Source organism: Culex quinquefasciatus, chromosome 1 (assembly GCF_015732765.1).
Source record: "Culex quinquefasciatus strain JHB chromosome 1, VPISU_Cqui_1.0_pri_paternal, whole genome shotgun sequence".
NCBI classification, from domain to species: domain Eukaryota; kingdom Metazoa; phylum Arthropoda; class Insecta; order Diptera; family Culicidae; genus Culex; species Culex quinquefasciatus.
Genome location: NC_051861.1, coordinates 109,103,070 through 109,120,384, shown reverse-complemented (window position 1 = coordinate 109,120,384; position 17,315 = coordinate 109,103,070). Strand labels below are relative to the sequence as shown.

General features: G+C 20.2%; 2 protein-coding genes across 2 annotated transcripts in view; both read right to left on the bottom strand.

The window, feature by feature from the left end:
* LOC6051600 (endoplasmic reticulum resident protein 44) overlaps positions 1-17,315 on the bottom strand; it is a 54,024-nt gene that overhangs the window by 23,672 nt on the left and 13,037 nt on the right.
* LOC119767638 lies at positions 1,772-2,510 on the bottom strand. The gene has a single exon (XM_038256644.1). It carries the CDS (start codon positions 2,468-2,470, stop codon positions 1,889-1,891), a length of 582 nt encoding a protein of 193 aa, XP_038112572.1. The 5' UTR covers positions 2,471-2,510; the 3' UTR covers positions 1,772-1,888.

The window sequence follows — 17,315 nt, the reverse complement described above, 5'->3', positions numbered from 1 at the left end:
GTAAAATCGCATGCAAAAGCATGCACATCACCTTCGTCAAAAAAGACACTTAATATAACACGCTGCATGTACAAGTTTTGTAGAAACAAAAAAAAAGTTGCGTCCGACGGGATTCAAACCCAGCACCAACACGGTCTGGCGCCTTAGCCCGCTCGGCCATCAGACCGATGAGGAATGGAAAGGATAAATGCATACATGAGCTTGACATTTCGGACAAGTAGGTTTCCCATACTGATGGGCTACATATTTCAGGGTGCAATATTACATATAATTTCATAAAATAATGCAACATTAATTTTACAACCAGGCCTTCTACACGCAGCTAGATTACTTCTTTTTTTGCTGTGTAATTTAACAGAAATGGATAATTGCGACTATTTTCTTAAAACTTACCTATAAATGGCTATAACTTTGAAACGGTGCACTTTATCAAAATTTCACTTAAGTACTTTTCGAAAAATGAGGTTGAAAAATTTTTGCGACCGACATTTAATTTTTTTTTTTTGAAAAAAATCTGTATTGATTTCAAAATTCATAACTCGGTCAAAGATTTTCCTACACATTCTGGATTTTTCTGAAAAGTTCTGTTGTCCTCTAATACATTTTAGAAAATAAAAAAATAAAATAGTGTTTTTTGCAAACCAAATTTTAGTGACAAAAAGATAAATTGAAAATCACCAAAAAATGTGTATAATTTTTTTCAGTATTGTCCTTATCCATACCTAAAACTTTGCCGAAGACACCAAATTGATCAAAAAATTCCTTCAAAAGATACAGATTTTTGAATTTACATATATCATTTTTGTATTGACAGCTGCCAAATTTGTATGGAAAATTATATGGACAAACTAATGATGCAAAATGGCTTCTTCGGGCACACCGAAGACACCAAAAAAATTTCAGCCGGATGTAAAATTTCAAAAAATAAAATAAAAAAAGACTGATTTTGTAAAGAATTGCTTAGCTGGTAACAAAGAAGCTTCAAATACGATACCCAAAAAGTATAGGGTGACGCTACAAATTTTTAAGTTTTATCGAAAAAGTTGATTTTTCCAGTTTTCGTGTTTTTTTTTTTTGTTTTTGCGAGCGGTGCGTTGAAAAACTGAGTTTTTATAAAAAAAATCATTTATCGGAATCTTTTAATAACAAATCCACATTTTTTTTAAATGTTATTAATTTGTTTCCGAAGAATCCGATAAAAATATTTTAAGACATAGGCTCGTTGGTCATTTCAAGTTTTCATACGACCTTTTTTAAGATTTTTGAAACTCCTATCTTTTTTCCTCAAAAGCCTATCTAATGACCTTTAATTTGCGTCCAAAACGCTAAAATCGGTTGTAATCGCGCGGAGTTATGATTTTTTTTAATGTGTTTTTTTTTTGCGAAAATCGTGGAAAATGGCAATTTTTGGACCACTCTAACACGGCGTAGGTCACCCTTATGGTCGAACAAAAAAAATCGAATCATGCTGTTTTCGTGGGGATTTGCTGTATATCCAGATTTTAAAACGAAGATAGCGTTACAAAAAAGTGTGCCATTGCATTACAGCCAGATAATTTTTTTTTCTAATGTTGGTATCACCACGCGAATTTGACATTTCCACCCTTCGTAACGCCATCTTCGCTTAAAAATCTGGATCTGGATCTGGATAGGTATAGTTTTTAATTTTTAACGTTATAATTTCTAAATTTCTAGAAAGTTAAAAAAACGCTTTTTTCTAATTTGGCAGCTATTAAGACCGTTGCAAACCGTTTTAAAAATAGTTTTTGAGTATGAAACGCATACTTTGTTTTTATTATATTTTATTATTATATTTTGTTTGCCAAATCTGACATGAATATCCAACACCACCATTTTTGCTTCCCGGACACCCTAAACCTAACCTCACCTACTTGGCCTTCCCCTTCGTGACCCGGTAGAAGAACCGCAGCTGCATCACGACCTCGTCGTTCGGGCGCAGAAACTCCCACGTCATGCGCCACAGCCCGGCCGGGATGACCGGCGGCAGAAACGACGAATCCGGCACCAGCTCCTTGAACCAGTACTCGCCCTTCGGAAACGGACAAAACTCCTCGGTTCCCTTTTCGACGTGCGGCAGGTTGGTGCTGTCGGCCCAGATGTACTGATACTCGACGTACTCGTCGACCATGAAGGCGCAGATGCTCTTCCGGGGCAGCTTCATCGGGTACTCGTTGAACTGGTTGTTGCCGAGGGTGCTGTACGCGACCTTGACCGTGACCTCGTACGCGTTGTCCAGATCGATGAACAGCTCGACCGTGCCGTCCAGGATGAACGCGGTTCGGTTGTACTTGCGGACGCGCAGCTTGGACGAGTCGATCATGTCCGCGCCGTCGATCTGCTCGAAGCGCTCCAGCTGTAGGTTCATCTGCTGCTCCGCACCGGACTCCGCTGGTAGGTGGCCGAGGACCGCGAGTGCAACCAGGAAGAAGGTCGTCGTGGCCGGTTTCATGGTTGCGTTGACACTAGGAGTTTGCGCTCAATCATGATCAACAGGGTGCTTTTATAGCCCCAGCGGTCGGGTATCGTGACTTCCGGTACTTGAGCTGGTCTCTTGTTTGGTATGCAAGATTGGATCGTACATTGACTGGAGCTAAACAGTGCACGGATCATCAGCGCAATGGAACCCTTTAGTTCGAACATGAACTTAGTTTTACGGCAGCTCCACCAGGTCGTACGTAGTGTAACATAACCCCACTTTTTCGACTACCGCAGCAATCGTTGAACCATAAACAAAACTAACTGACTAAATCCGACAAACTTCGTCTTGTCTTTTTTCGTTTCTTGACGTTTTTAGCTTGGTTGCTTATCCCACCGGAGGTCGCGTACGTGTACTTTGTACACAGTTTGTAAGGGCACTTGTAAGAAAGGCGAAAACACGCGACTTCCCGAAGGTTATGCAGCCTCCTGTGATCAAAATTTGATTTTACGCAGCTTTTCCCATACAATCTGCAAATTTTCCGGAATCGACCAAAGTTGTCAGTTTTTGGCGTAAGAACCTGCTTTAGACTTTTACGAACCCAACGCAACAAAAAGCACCTCGATCCGACGCTCCGTGTTGAACTGATTTGTGTTTGAACAAAACCGTCGAATTTTATATGTACATTTTTTTCTGGGGATTCCTTGGTCAAAATAATTAGACTCGTATTTTTTTTTTTGGCCATTAGGGTGACCTACATCGTGCTAGGGTGGTTAAAAATGGCAATTTTCATCATTTTTCGCAAAAACCACTTTTTTCAACAAAAAATCATGTCATCGAGTCATTTAATCCGCATTTAACTGTCTTAAACGCAATAGAAAGGTGATTTATTGGAATAGATGGGAAGAATAGTAAGATGTTTCAAAAATCTAGCTTAACATTTCAAAAAGTCGTATGAAAACTTAAAATGGCGTGTTGACCGTGTCTGGATCAAAGAGCCTATGTCTGAAAATATCTTTATCGGATTCCTCGAAAAATTTCACAAAACATATTAAAAAATTAGGGATGTCGAACCGTACGTTTCGGAGATATGATTTTTTGAAAATAAAAACTGAGTTTTTCTACGCGCCACGCGCAAAAACGGGAAAATGACGAAATAAGCATAGGTAAGCATAGGTGCCCACCCGCAGTTGCTACTCCGTTATTGACCAGGACCTCCAGAAGTTACATCCACGAGCCGTGGAAGATAAGTGGGTGCTATCTTTCCTCGCTTCGCAACTTCTCAAAGGCCCCTATCATGCTGATCAATACCGGCGCCGGCCACGACCAGTGGTAGGGTCACGGGGAAGTGGATGGGAATGTTAGTCCGATACTTGAGTGATAGAGACCGCCCAATCGACTGCATCTCCGACAAAGTATCACATGAGTTTTGAGGGGGTTAGTAGATGGGTATGAGGTCAGGATTCACGAGTGGCAGTGATGTGACCATGAGCATTTTATTTATCGGTAGATTTTTTAAATCTTAGGCAGCCGGCTGCGGAAAGATAGATAATTGATTATTTAAAATGATTTATTTTTATCGTACGCGTGCCAACCGAGCGGCAGTGCTATGGGCTGGACTTATCAGTATATTTTTACTGTTGGTACAATTAAGATAACGCGAGCAAATGTCAAAAATAGTAGATGAGTTAATACTAAAGCTGCCAGTTGGAATAAATTATTACGATCAACGAATATAAACGAAAAGAAAACAGGACACCACGTAACCGATTGTAATGAAATTAAAACAATAACTTAAACGAACTTAACCGGCGGCGTGCCTTCCTATCAACAATGATAAAAGAAGGACTTATAAATTTAAAATATAAAAAGACTCCAAAAAATACGTTGCATAGTAACCGCGAAGTCCCGCTACTCACAATCGAATCCGAAAGATAGCAGAGGCGACTCGTGCCCGAATGAAGTACCTGTTCAATGTTAAAACATTTTTTACAAGCTTTTTTTTCTTTCCAATGGCTTTTATTTTTATGTTTTATTATTTTTATACTATTATAATTTTCTGTTTATGCAAAAAAATAATAAAAATTATGATTAAGACTTTTTTATCTCGTTAAAATGTATTTTTAAGACTTAATCATTAGCGTGGGAATGAGGAAAAATAGAGCAATCGCTCTGCCATCCTTATCGAAATTCAAGGAAGTTATTGAATATTATACTGAATTTTAAAAGTATTCATCAGGATGTTCAGAAAAAAACATATCCTTAACAAAAGAAAACTGTTTGTTGGGCTTTTTAAGCTAACTTGTTACTATTTAAAAATTAAATTGACATTTTACTTTATACTTTTTAGAACCAGGTCGTATCGCTTTTGATCCTTTGTCAAATTTTTAGAGAATCGAATTTACTCACTTTTATGTCCTCATGGTTTTGGAATTCAATTTCCGAATAAAAAGAAGGGCTTTTGATGTTAAAAACAAAACTATATTGACATGAATCCGAGATAATTAAAATATTTGTTTTTAGCATCAGTGAAAAAATGTTTTCAGAACAAATTCATGCTACAATATATGATTATAATATATACAACTAGAGTGAACCGGGACTACAGTCTCAATAAACACAGTCGTGTTTGGAGCATTTAATGGCATCAAATCTTAAACTTTTTAGGACTGCATCCGCTTTAAATAGAACCATCCGAAAAATAAAATAACGATCATGGTTGAATCTACTCAGTAGCACAGCACCTTTGATATTATGCAAAACTAGGTGCTTAAATCCCTTCCCTGATCTACTGTCATAATTCTTCTAATGTGTCCCGATTCTGGAAAAAGCACAGTACTTTTTTCTTTCAATTGTTTCAATTCAATTTATCAATCACACGATCTTAACTTAACATTAAATCACTTTCCAGTAGAGCAAGAATCCACTTGTAACCAAGAAGATCGAAGAGGTTCAACGCGCGCAGTTGAACATTCCAGTTCTAAAACAAGCCATCACCAGTCTGCGCAAAACAGCTTGATGCCTAAAAGTGCGCCAAATATAGAGCAATATCTGTCGTGCTCTCGCGCTCTCTCATTTATTCATGCTCTCAACGTGCTGTCAACGCGCTGGCTTGTTTACCTTTGCATGCAGCCCCTGGAGAGCTGAGCGAGCTAAGTCGGCTGGGGGCTGGGGTGGCATTTCGCTCTCTCCCAAAAATGCTGTCAGTTCACGCTCTCAGATTGAACCTGATTTACCAACACATCGATACTGCCGCTGCGTATGAATAGGAAGCTCTTTACATGTGTTGATTTTTTCTGTATGGAGATTTTTCCCCAACGTTTAAAGGGTCGGTGTTGAACGCGACGAGCATTTGCGCGTGGCCCGCTAGGCTGGCTCGCTTTGGTATTGGTGGGTTGTAAAGAGAGGTAACGAGTAAAGGGTGGCGGGCCAAAGCTTTTTCGGTGCATGCAGCGCTGCTGAACATAGGGCGTTGATTTTATTAACGTATATTCAAACAAAAATTGTAATTGTATGTTGCTGGTTTAAAAAGCACCACGGCACATAAATAAAAAAAATATCCACTTGAAATCGGCTACCTGTTCAATGAACAGGTTGAACAGGTGGACGAGTCGCCTCTGAAAGATAGCTATCTAGAATTTTGAATATAGTATTAATTCGACCGCGATCCTCCAGAAAATCTTCGTCGGCGTGCCTTCCGATCAACGGTGATGTAAGAAGGGCTTTATTCATTAAAATGATTTTATATCATAAGCCTTAAAACATATTCGTCGGCGTGCCTTCCGATCATCGATGATATAGAAAGGACTTAATCCAGCAATACGACTTGCTTGTCTCGAAAAAAAAAGAATTCAGATCGTTTCTATCGAAAACTATGTAAAGAGAACAAAAATAAACTCATTGGCCAACGAACGCGCGAACTAAAAATAAAGAAAAAAGAAGAAGAAGAAGAAGAAGACCAATCACCCCATGCACACAAATAACGACACAAAAGAGATGAAAACAACACGAATCAGAAGAAATCCAATCACCCCATGTACACAAATAGCGACATAAAAGAGACGGAAAATAACACGAAAAAACAGGACTGAGCGTCCACACAGGCACCGCACTACTGATGCCATTATTTAATTATAATGACCAATCACCCCATGCACTCGAACAGCGACACAAAAGAGACGAAAAATAACACGAAAAAACAGGACTGAGCGTCCACACAGGCACCGCACTACTGATGCCATTATTTAATTATAATGACCAATCACCCCATGCACTCGAACAGCGACCAAAAACGGGAAAATGACGAAATCGGCAAAAAATCAACTTTTTCCACTAAAACTGCGATAACTTTAAAATTTCAGCGATGACCTATAGATATCATGGAACCAAAAGTTGCGTCTTTCAATTACGAAAAATTTTGATACCCAAGAGATGTCAAGAAGGACCATTCTGTCAAGAAGGGTTGCTAAGTTTTTTTTAAATTGATTTAAAAATCCAGTTTGAATCCTTTGCGGTCGTACAAAAGATCGTTGTACTCAGATAAATAAGCTTTATCGTTGTGAACAATAATATCACAAATTTAAGCTTAATGTTAGGACCTGGAGATTTTTAATTGGTCCAATAAACCCAATTACCATGGTTTGTTTTCTGAGTGTTTTTGATACTGTATTGAGTCAGGGCCATAATTTTGCCCTTGACAGCTTTTTGATTTATGTCGTTATTATATTTACGCAATCAAATTTACTATCCTGGTTTCTACCACACTGAAAAAAATATTCTATTTTCAGTTATAAGCAATGTAATTAAGCTTAAATCTGTAAGCCCTTACATCCAATTGAAATGCTGTCAAAGGCAAACTTATGGGAAATTGGACGAGCTTTTCGATAAAAATATTTACGAGACTGAAAAACCAAGTCTGTCATATAGAAATTGCCAAAAACCACCAAAAAACCCGTTTTTTCAACATTTTCATTTTTTAAACCGCTGTATCTTCCCAAGGATTGGACATAGGACAATGGTCAATATTGATACTTTTATGTAAAATTGTCTAGAGAATCGATTCCCACTACCGGTTTTCCAAAATTTTGACGTTTAAACCACTTTTCAAAAAACAGTTTAAGCAAATGATTTTTGTATTTTTTTAGGAAAGACATACCATCCTGCATTTTTCGTCAGTCTTTTGGTAACATCTTAGGCTATTTCCTCAAAAATTTTGACGGAAAAAAATTAAGTTTTAGACTTAAAAATCAAAAAATCTCATAGAAGTGGCGTATATTTTTGTTTCAGTGTATTTTTTCAGAAAGCCCGTCCAATTTCCTCAAAGTTTGTCTTTGACCACTTTTTGGTACGACGCAACGGCTTCGAGATACAGTAATTTTAAAATTACAAAATACAAAAATATTTAAATACCTTACGCCCTTCTCAAATATTATTTTCGAGTACTATTGGCTCCATATACACAAAAATTGCTTATCTAGGCCTAGGATAACATGTCTACAAAGTTTCATTGAAATCGGAGAGGGTCGGGTACAAAAGTACTAGAAAAAATCCTGATTTGAGCTGGAATTGCTCAATATTTGGTTGCATCATTGCCGAGATATAGCAATTTCAAGATAGCAGTTTCAAAAAACGGGTGCCACGATATCTCAACACTGTCTTTACCAAATCGGCTCAAAATTTTGGTGAAGACTTGTTAAACCGATTCCGTTCCGATTTAAAATCATCTTTTGAGTGGATTATGCTGTAATATAAAATTTTGTGATTTTCTACATGTGGGTCATTCCATCTCAACTGTGCACGAAAAAGTGCAAATTTGAAAATTACCCTCTCCGATCCTGCTCAAATTTGGCAGAGCTGTTGATACTATCAAAACATAGAAGAATCCCGAATTTCATCCAAATCGGACCACCTCCTCCATTTTTGTACCTCCCCAAAAATTGACTTTTTGGCGATTTTTGACCAAACCTCCTAGTTTCAAACGGCGATAGCTCAGGAACCACAAATCTCAGAAGGTCGGTCTTAGTCTCAATTTTGAAGGAAATTGGACGTAGAATCCATTTCCGTGATCAAAATTTTGATTAATTTATTTTCTACCTGTATTGCGCAATTGAAAACTTTAAACGGCCGTATCTCAAAACACCCCAACTTATTTTTTGATTTGACCTCACCATCGTGTTCCCCGGCCAATTTTACATAAGAATCACTTATCGACAGAAATGAATATGTTTCGTTCCAGAGATATCGAATTTTAAAGTTTTGTGTTTTCTAGATTACCTACATCAGCTTCATTCGCCGCATCTGCTAGAAGCACACAGGCGAGCTGATCAATAACTGCTACCTGGTGTTCTGGGAGATGATTAATTTAATTTATATTTTTATAATTTAACGCAAATATTTATTCAAATGGCTAATAGGGGAGATTCTAGTATGTTTGCCAGGTTAAGTTCTCGCTCCTAGTTTCATCCAATTTGCTCATTTTCACTATTTGAACAACAAAATTTGCAAAACTTTTGATAGAAACTTGCTTGTTCACTTCTCATTGAGCTATTTATCACTCGATTTCAGTTGAAAACGCTTTTAATAAGCTATGGCAACATTAGAGGAACGCTGAAATTAGATGCTGTTCCCCTACCTTGATCAATCTATTTTTGTGAAAGGAATATTTATTGGGTTATTTTGAATGCACCGTTTTTTACGTGTGGCTAATCGTTTTAGAGTACCTTCGAGGCCATGACTAGGGCCTTTGTCATGGGCAGTAGCAAAATAGTGCCATTCAGCAAAACCCCAAAACCTGCTTTATTTTTTATTATTATTATTATTATTATTATTATTATTATTATTATTATTATTATTATTATTATTATTATTATTATTATTATTATTATTATTATTATTATTATTATTATTATTATTATTATTATTATTATTATTATTATTATTATTATTATTATTATTATTATTATTATTATTATTATTATTATTATTATTATTATTATTATTATTATTATTATTATTATTATTATTATTATTATTATTATTATTATTATTATTATTATTATTATTATTATTATTATTATTATTATTATTATTATTATTATTATTATTATTATTATTATTATTATTATTATTATTATTATTATTATTATTATTATTATTATTATTATTATTATTATTATTATTATTATTATTATTATTATTATTATTATTATTATTATTATTATTATTATTATTATTATTATTATTATTATTATTATTATTATTATTATTATTATTATTATTATTATTATTATTATTATTATTATTATTATTATTATTATTATTATTATTATTATTATTATTATTATTATTATTATTATTATTATTATTATTATTATTATTATTATTATTATTATTATTATTATTATTATTATTATTATTATTATTATTATTATTATTATTATTATTATTATTATTATTATTATTATTATTATTATTATTATTATTATTATTATTATTATTATTATTATTATTATTATTATTATTATTATTATTATTATTATTATTATTATTATTATTATTATTATTATTATTATTATTATTATTATTATTATTATTATTATTATTATTATTATTATTATTATTATTATTATTATTATTATTATTATTATTATTATTATTATTATTATTATTATTATTATTATTATTATTATTATTATTATTATTATTATTATTATTATTATTATTATTATTATTATTATTATTATTATTATTATTATTATTATTATTATTATTATTATTATTATTATTATTATTATTATTATTATTATTATTATTATTATTATTATTATTATTATTATTATTATTATTATTATTATTATTATTATTATTATTATTATTATTATTATTATTATTATTATTATTATTATTATTATTATTATTATTATTATTATTATTATTATTATTATTATTATTATTATTATTATTATTATTATTATTATTATTATTATTATTATTATTATTATTATTATTATTATTATTATTATTATTATTATTATTATTATTATTATTATTATTATTATTATTATTATTATTATTATTATTATTATTATTATTATTATTATTATTATTATTATTATTATTATTATTATTATTATTATTATTATTATTATTATTATTATTATTATTATTATTATTATTATTATTATTATTATTATTATTATTATTATTATTATTATTATTATTATTATTATTATTATTATTATTATTATTATTATTATTATTATTATTATTATTATTATTATTATTATTATTATTATTATTATTATTATTATTATTATTATTATTATTATTATTATTATTATTATTATTATTATTATTATTATTATTATTATTATTATTATTATTATTATTATTATTATTATTATTATTATTATTTATTATTTATTATTATTATTATTATTATTATTATTATTATTATTATTATTATTATTATTATTATTATTATTATTATTATTATTATTATTATTATTATTATTATTATTATTATTATTATTATTATTATTATTATTATTATTATTATTATTATTATTATTATTATTATTATTATTATTATTATTATTATTATTATTATTATTATTATTATTATTATTATTATTATTATTATTATTATTATTATTATTATTATTATTATTATTATTATTATTATTATTATTATTATTATTATTATTATTATTATTATTATTATTATTATTATTATTATTATTATTATTATTATTATTATTATTATTATTATTATTATTATTATTATTATTATTATTATTTATTATTATTATTATTATTATTATTATTATTATTATTATTATTATTATTATTATTATTATTATTATTATTATTATTATTATTATTATTATTATTATTATTATTATTATTATTATTATTATTATTATTTGTTATTATTATTATTATTATTATTATTATTATATTATTATTATTATTATTATTATTATTATTATTATTATTATTATTATTATTATTATTATTATTATTATTATTATTATTATTATTATTATTATTATTATTATTATTATTATTATTATTATTATTATTATTATTATTATTATTATTATTATTATTATTATTATTATTATTATTATTATTATTATTATTATTATTATTATTATTATTATTATTATTATTATTATTATTATTATTATTATTATTATTATTATTATTATTATTATTATTATTATTATTATTATTATTATTATTATTATTATTATTATTATTATTATTATTATTATTATTATTATTATTATTATTATTATTATTATTATTATTATTATTATTATTATTATTATTATTATTATTATTATTATTATTATTATTATTATTATTATTATTATTATTATTATTATTATTATTATTATTATTATTATTATTATTATTATTATTATTATTATTATTATTATTATTATTATTATTATTATTATTATTATTATTATTATTATTATTATTATTATTATTATTATTATTATTATTATTATTATTATTATTATTATTATTATTATTATTATTATTATTATTATTATTATTATTATTATTATTATTATTATTATTATTATTATTATTATTATTATTATTATTATTATTATTATTATTATTATTATTATTATTATTATTATTATTATTATTATTATTATTATTATTATTATTATTATTATTATTATTATTATTATTATTATTATTATTATTATTATTATTATTATTATTATTATTATTATTATTATTATTATTATTATTATTATTATTATTATTATTATTATTATTATTATTATTATTATTATTATTATTATTATTATTATTATTATTATTATTATTATTATTATTATTATTATTATTATTATTATTATTATTATTATTATTATTATTATTATTATTATTATTATTATTATTATTATTATTATTATTATTATTATTATTATTATTATTATTATTATTATTATTATTATTATTATTATTATTATTATTATTATTATTATTATTATTATTATTATTATTATTATTATTATTATTATTATTATTATTATTATTATTATTATTATTATTATTATTATTATTATTATTATTATTATTATTATTATTATTATTATTATTATTATTATTATTATTATTATTATTATTATTATTATTATTATTATTATTATTATTATTATTATTATTATTATTATTATTATTATTATTATTATTATTATTATTATTATTATTATTATTATTATTATTATTATTATTATTATTATTATTATTATTATTATTATTATTATTATTATTATTATTATTATTATTATTATTATTATTATTATTATTATTATTATTATTATTATTATTATTATTATTATTATTATTATTATTATTATTATTATTATTATTATTATTATTATTATTATTATTATTATTATTATTATTATTATTATTATTATTATTATTATTATTATTATTATTATTATTATTATTATTATTATTATTATTATTATTATTATTATTATTATTATTATTATTATTATTATTATTATTATTATTATTATTATTATTATTATTATTATTATTATTATTATTATTATTATTATTATTATTATTATTATTATTATTATTATTATTATTATTATTATTATTATTATTATTATTATTATTATTATTATTATTATTATTATTATTATTATTATTATTATTATTATTATTATTATTATTATTATTATTATTATTATTATTATTATTATTATTATTATTATTATTATTATTATTATTATTATTATTATTATTATTATTATTATTATTATTATTATTATTATTATTATTATTATTATTATTATTATTATTATTATTATTATTATTATTATTATTATTATTATTATTATTATTATTATTATTATTATTATTATTATTATTATTATTATTATTATTATTATTATTATTATTATTATTATTATTATTATTATTATTATTATTATTATTATTATTATTATTATTATTATTATTATTATTATTATTATTATTATTATTATTATTATTATTATTATTATTATTATTATTATTATTATTATTATTATTATTATTATTATTATTATTATTATTATTATTATTATTATTATTATTATTATTATTATTATTATTATTATTATTATTATTATTATTATTATTATTATTATTATTATTATTATTATTATTATTATTATTATTATTATTATTATTATTATTATTATTATTATTATTATTATTATTATTATTATTATTATTATTATTATTATTATTATTATTATTATTATTATTATTATTATTATTATTATTATTATTATTATTATTATTATTATTATTATTATTATTATTATTATTATTATTATTATTATTATTATTATTATTATTATTATTATTATTATTATTATTATTATTATTATTATTATTATTATTATTATTATTATTATTATTATTATTATTATTATTATTATTATTATTATTATTATTATTATTATTATTATTATTATTATTATTATTATTATTATTATTATTATTATTATTATTATTATTATTATTATTATTATTATTATTATTATTATTATTATTATTATTATTATTATTATTATTATTATTATTATTATTATTATTATTATTATTATTATTATTATTATTATTATTATTATTATTATTATTATTATTATTATTATTATTATTATTATTATTATTATTATTATTATTATTATTATTATTATTATTATTATTATTATTATTATTATTATTATTATTATTATTATTATTATTATTATTATTATTATTATTATTATTATTATTATTATTATTATTATTATTATTATTATTATTATTATTATTATTATTATTATTATTATTATTATTATTATTATTATTATTATTATTATTATTATTATTATTATTATTATTATTATTATTATTATTATTATTATTATTATTATTATTATTATTATTATTATTATTATTATTATTATTATTATTATTATTATTATTATTATTATTATTATTATTATTATTATTATTATTATTATTATTATTATTATTATTATTATTATTATTATTATTATTATTATTATTATTATTATTATTATTATTATTATTATTATTATTATTATTATTATTATTATTATTATTATTATTATTATTATTATTATTATTATTATTATTATTATTATTATTATTATTATTATTATTATTATTATTATTATTATTATTATTATTATTATTATTATTATTATTATTATTATTATTATTATTATTATTATTATTATTATTATTATTATTATTATTATTATTATTATTATTATTATTATTATTATTATTATTATTATTATTATTATTATTATTATTATTATTATTATTATTATTATTATTATTATTATTATTATTATTATTATTATTATTATTATTATTATTATTATTATTATTATTATTATTATTATTATTATTATTATTATTATTATTATTATTATTATTATTATTATTATTATTATTATTATTATTATTATTATTATTATTATTATTATTATTATTATTATTATTATTATTATTATTATTATTATTATTATTATTATTATTATTATTATTATTATTATTATTATTATTATTATTATTATTATTATTATTATTATTATTATTATTATTATTATTATTATTATTATTATTATTATTATTATTATTATTATTATTATTATTATTATTATTATTATTATTATTATTATTATTATTATTATTATTATTATTATTATTATTATTATTATTATTATTATTATTATTATTATTATTATTATTATTATTATTATTATTATTATTATTATTATTATTATTATTATTATTATTATTATTATTATTATTATTATTATTATTATTATTATTATTATTATTATTATTATTATTATTATTATTATTATTATTATTATTATTATTATTATTATTATTATTATTATTATTATTATTATTATTATTATTATTATTATTATTATTATTATTATTATTATTATTATTATTATTATTATTATTATTATTATTATTATTATTATTATTATTATTATTATTATTATTATTATTATTATTATTATTATTATTATTATTATTATTATTATTATTATTATTATTATTATTATTATTATTATTATTATTATTATTATTATTATTATTATTATTATTATTATTATTATTATTATTATTATTATTATTATTATTATTATTATTATTATTATTATTATTATTATTATTATTATTATTATTATTATTATTATTATTATTATTATTATTATTATTATTATTATTATTATTATTATTATTATTATTATTATTATTATTATTATTATTATTATTATTATTATTATTATTATTATTATTATTATTATTATTATTATTATTATTATTATTATTATTATTATTATTATTATTATTATTATTATTATTATTATTATTATTATTATTATTATTATTATTATTATTATTATTATTATTATTATTATTATTATTATTATTATTATTATTATTATTATTATTATTATTATTATTATTATTATTATTATTATTATTATTATTATTATTATTATTATTATTATTATTATTATTATTATTATTATTATTATTATTATTATTATTATTATTATTATTATTATTATTATTATTATTATTATTATTATTATTATTATTATTATTATTATTATTATTATTATTATTATTATTATTATTATTATTATTATTATTATTATTATTATTATTATTATTATTATTATTATTATTATTATTATTATTATTATTATTATTATTATTATTATTATTATTATTATTATTATTATTATTATTATTATTATTATTATTATTATTATTATTATTATTATTATTATTATTATTATTATTATTATTATTATTATTATTATTATTATTATTATTATTATTATTATTATTATTATTATTATTATTATTATTATTATTATTATTATTATTATTATTATTATTATTATTATTATTATTATTATTATTATTATTATTATTATTATTATTATTATTATTATTATTATTATTATTATTATTATTATTATTATTATTATTATTATTATTATTATTATTATTATTATTATTATTATTATTATTATTATTATTATTATTATTATTATTATTATTATTATTATTATTATTATTATTATTATTATTATTATTATTATTATTATTATTATTATTATTATTATTATTATTATTATTATTATTATTATTATTATTATTATTATTATTATTATTATTATTATTATTATTATTATTATTATTATTATTATTATTATTATTATTATTATTATTATTATTATTATTATTATTATTATTATTATTATTATTATTATTATTATTATTATTATTATTATTATTATTATTATTATTATTATTATTATTATTATTATTATTATTATTATTATTATTATTATTATTATTATTATTATTATTATTATTATTATTATTATTATTATTATTATTATTATTATTATTATTATTATTATTATTATTATTATTATTATTATTATTATTATTATTATTATTATTATTATTATTATTATTATTATTATTATTATTATTATTATTATTATTATTATTATTATTATTATTATTATTATTATTATTATTATTATTATTATTATTATTATTATTATTATTATTATTATTATTATTATTATTATTATTATTATTATTATTATTATTATTATTATTATTATTATTATTATTATTATTATTATTATTATTATTATTATTATTATTATTATTATTATTATTATTATTATTATTATTATTATTATTATTATTATTATTATTATTATTATTATTATTATTATTATTATTATTATTATTATTATTATTATTA

Excerpts from the sequence above, each read along its gene's own strand:
- LOC119767638 (XM_038256644.1), bottom strand. The coding sequence starts at position 2,470 with ATGAAACCGGCCACGACGACCTTCTTCCTGGTTGCACTCGCGGTCCTC.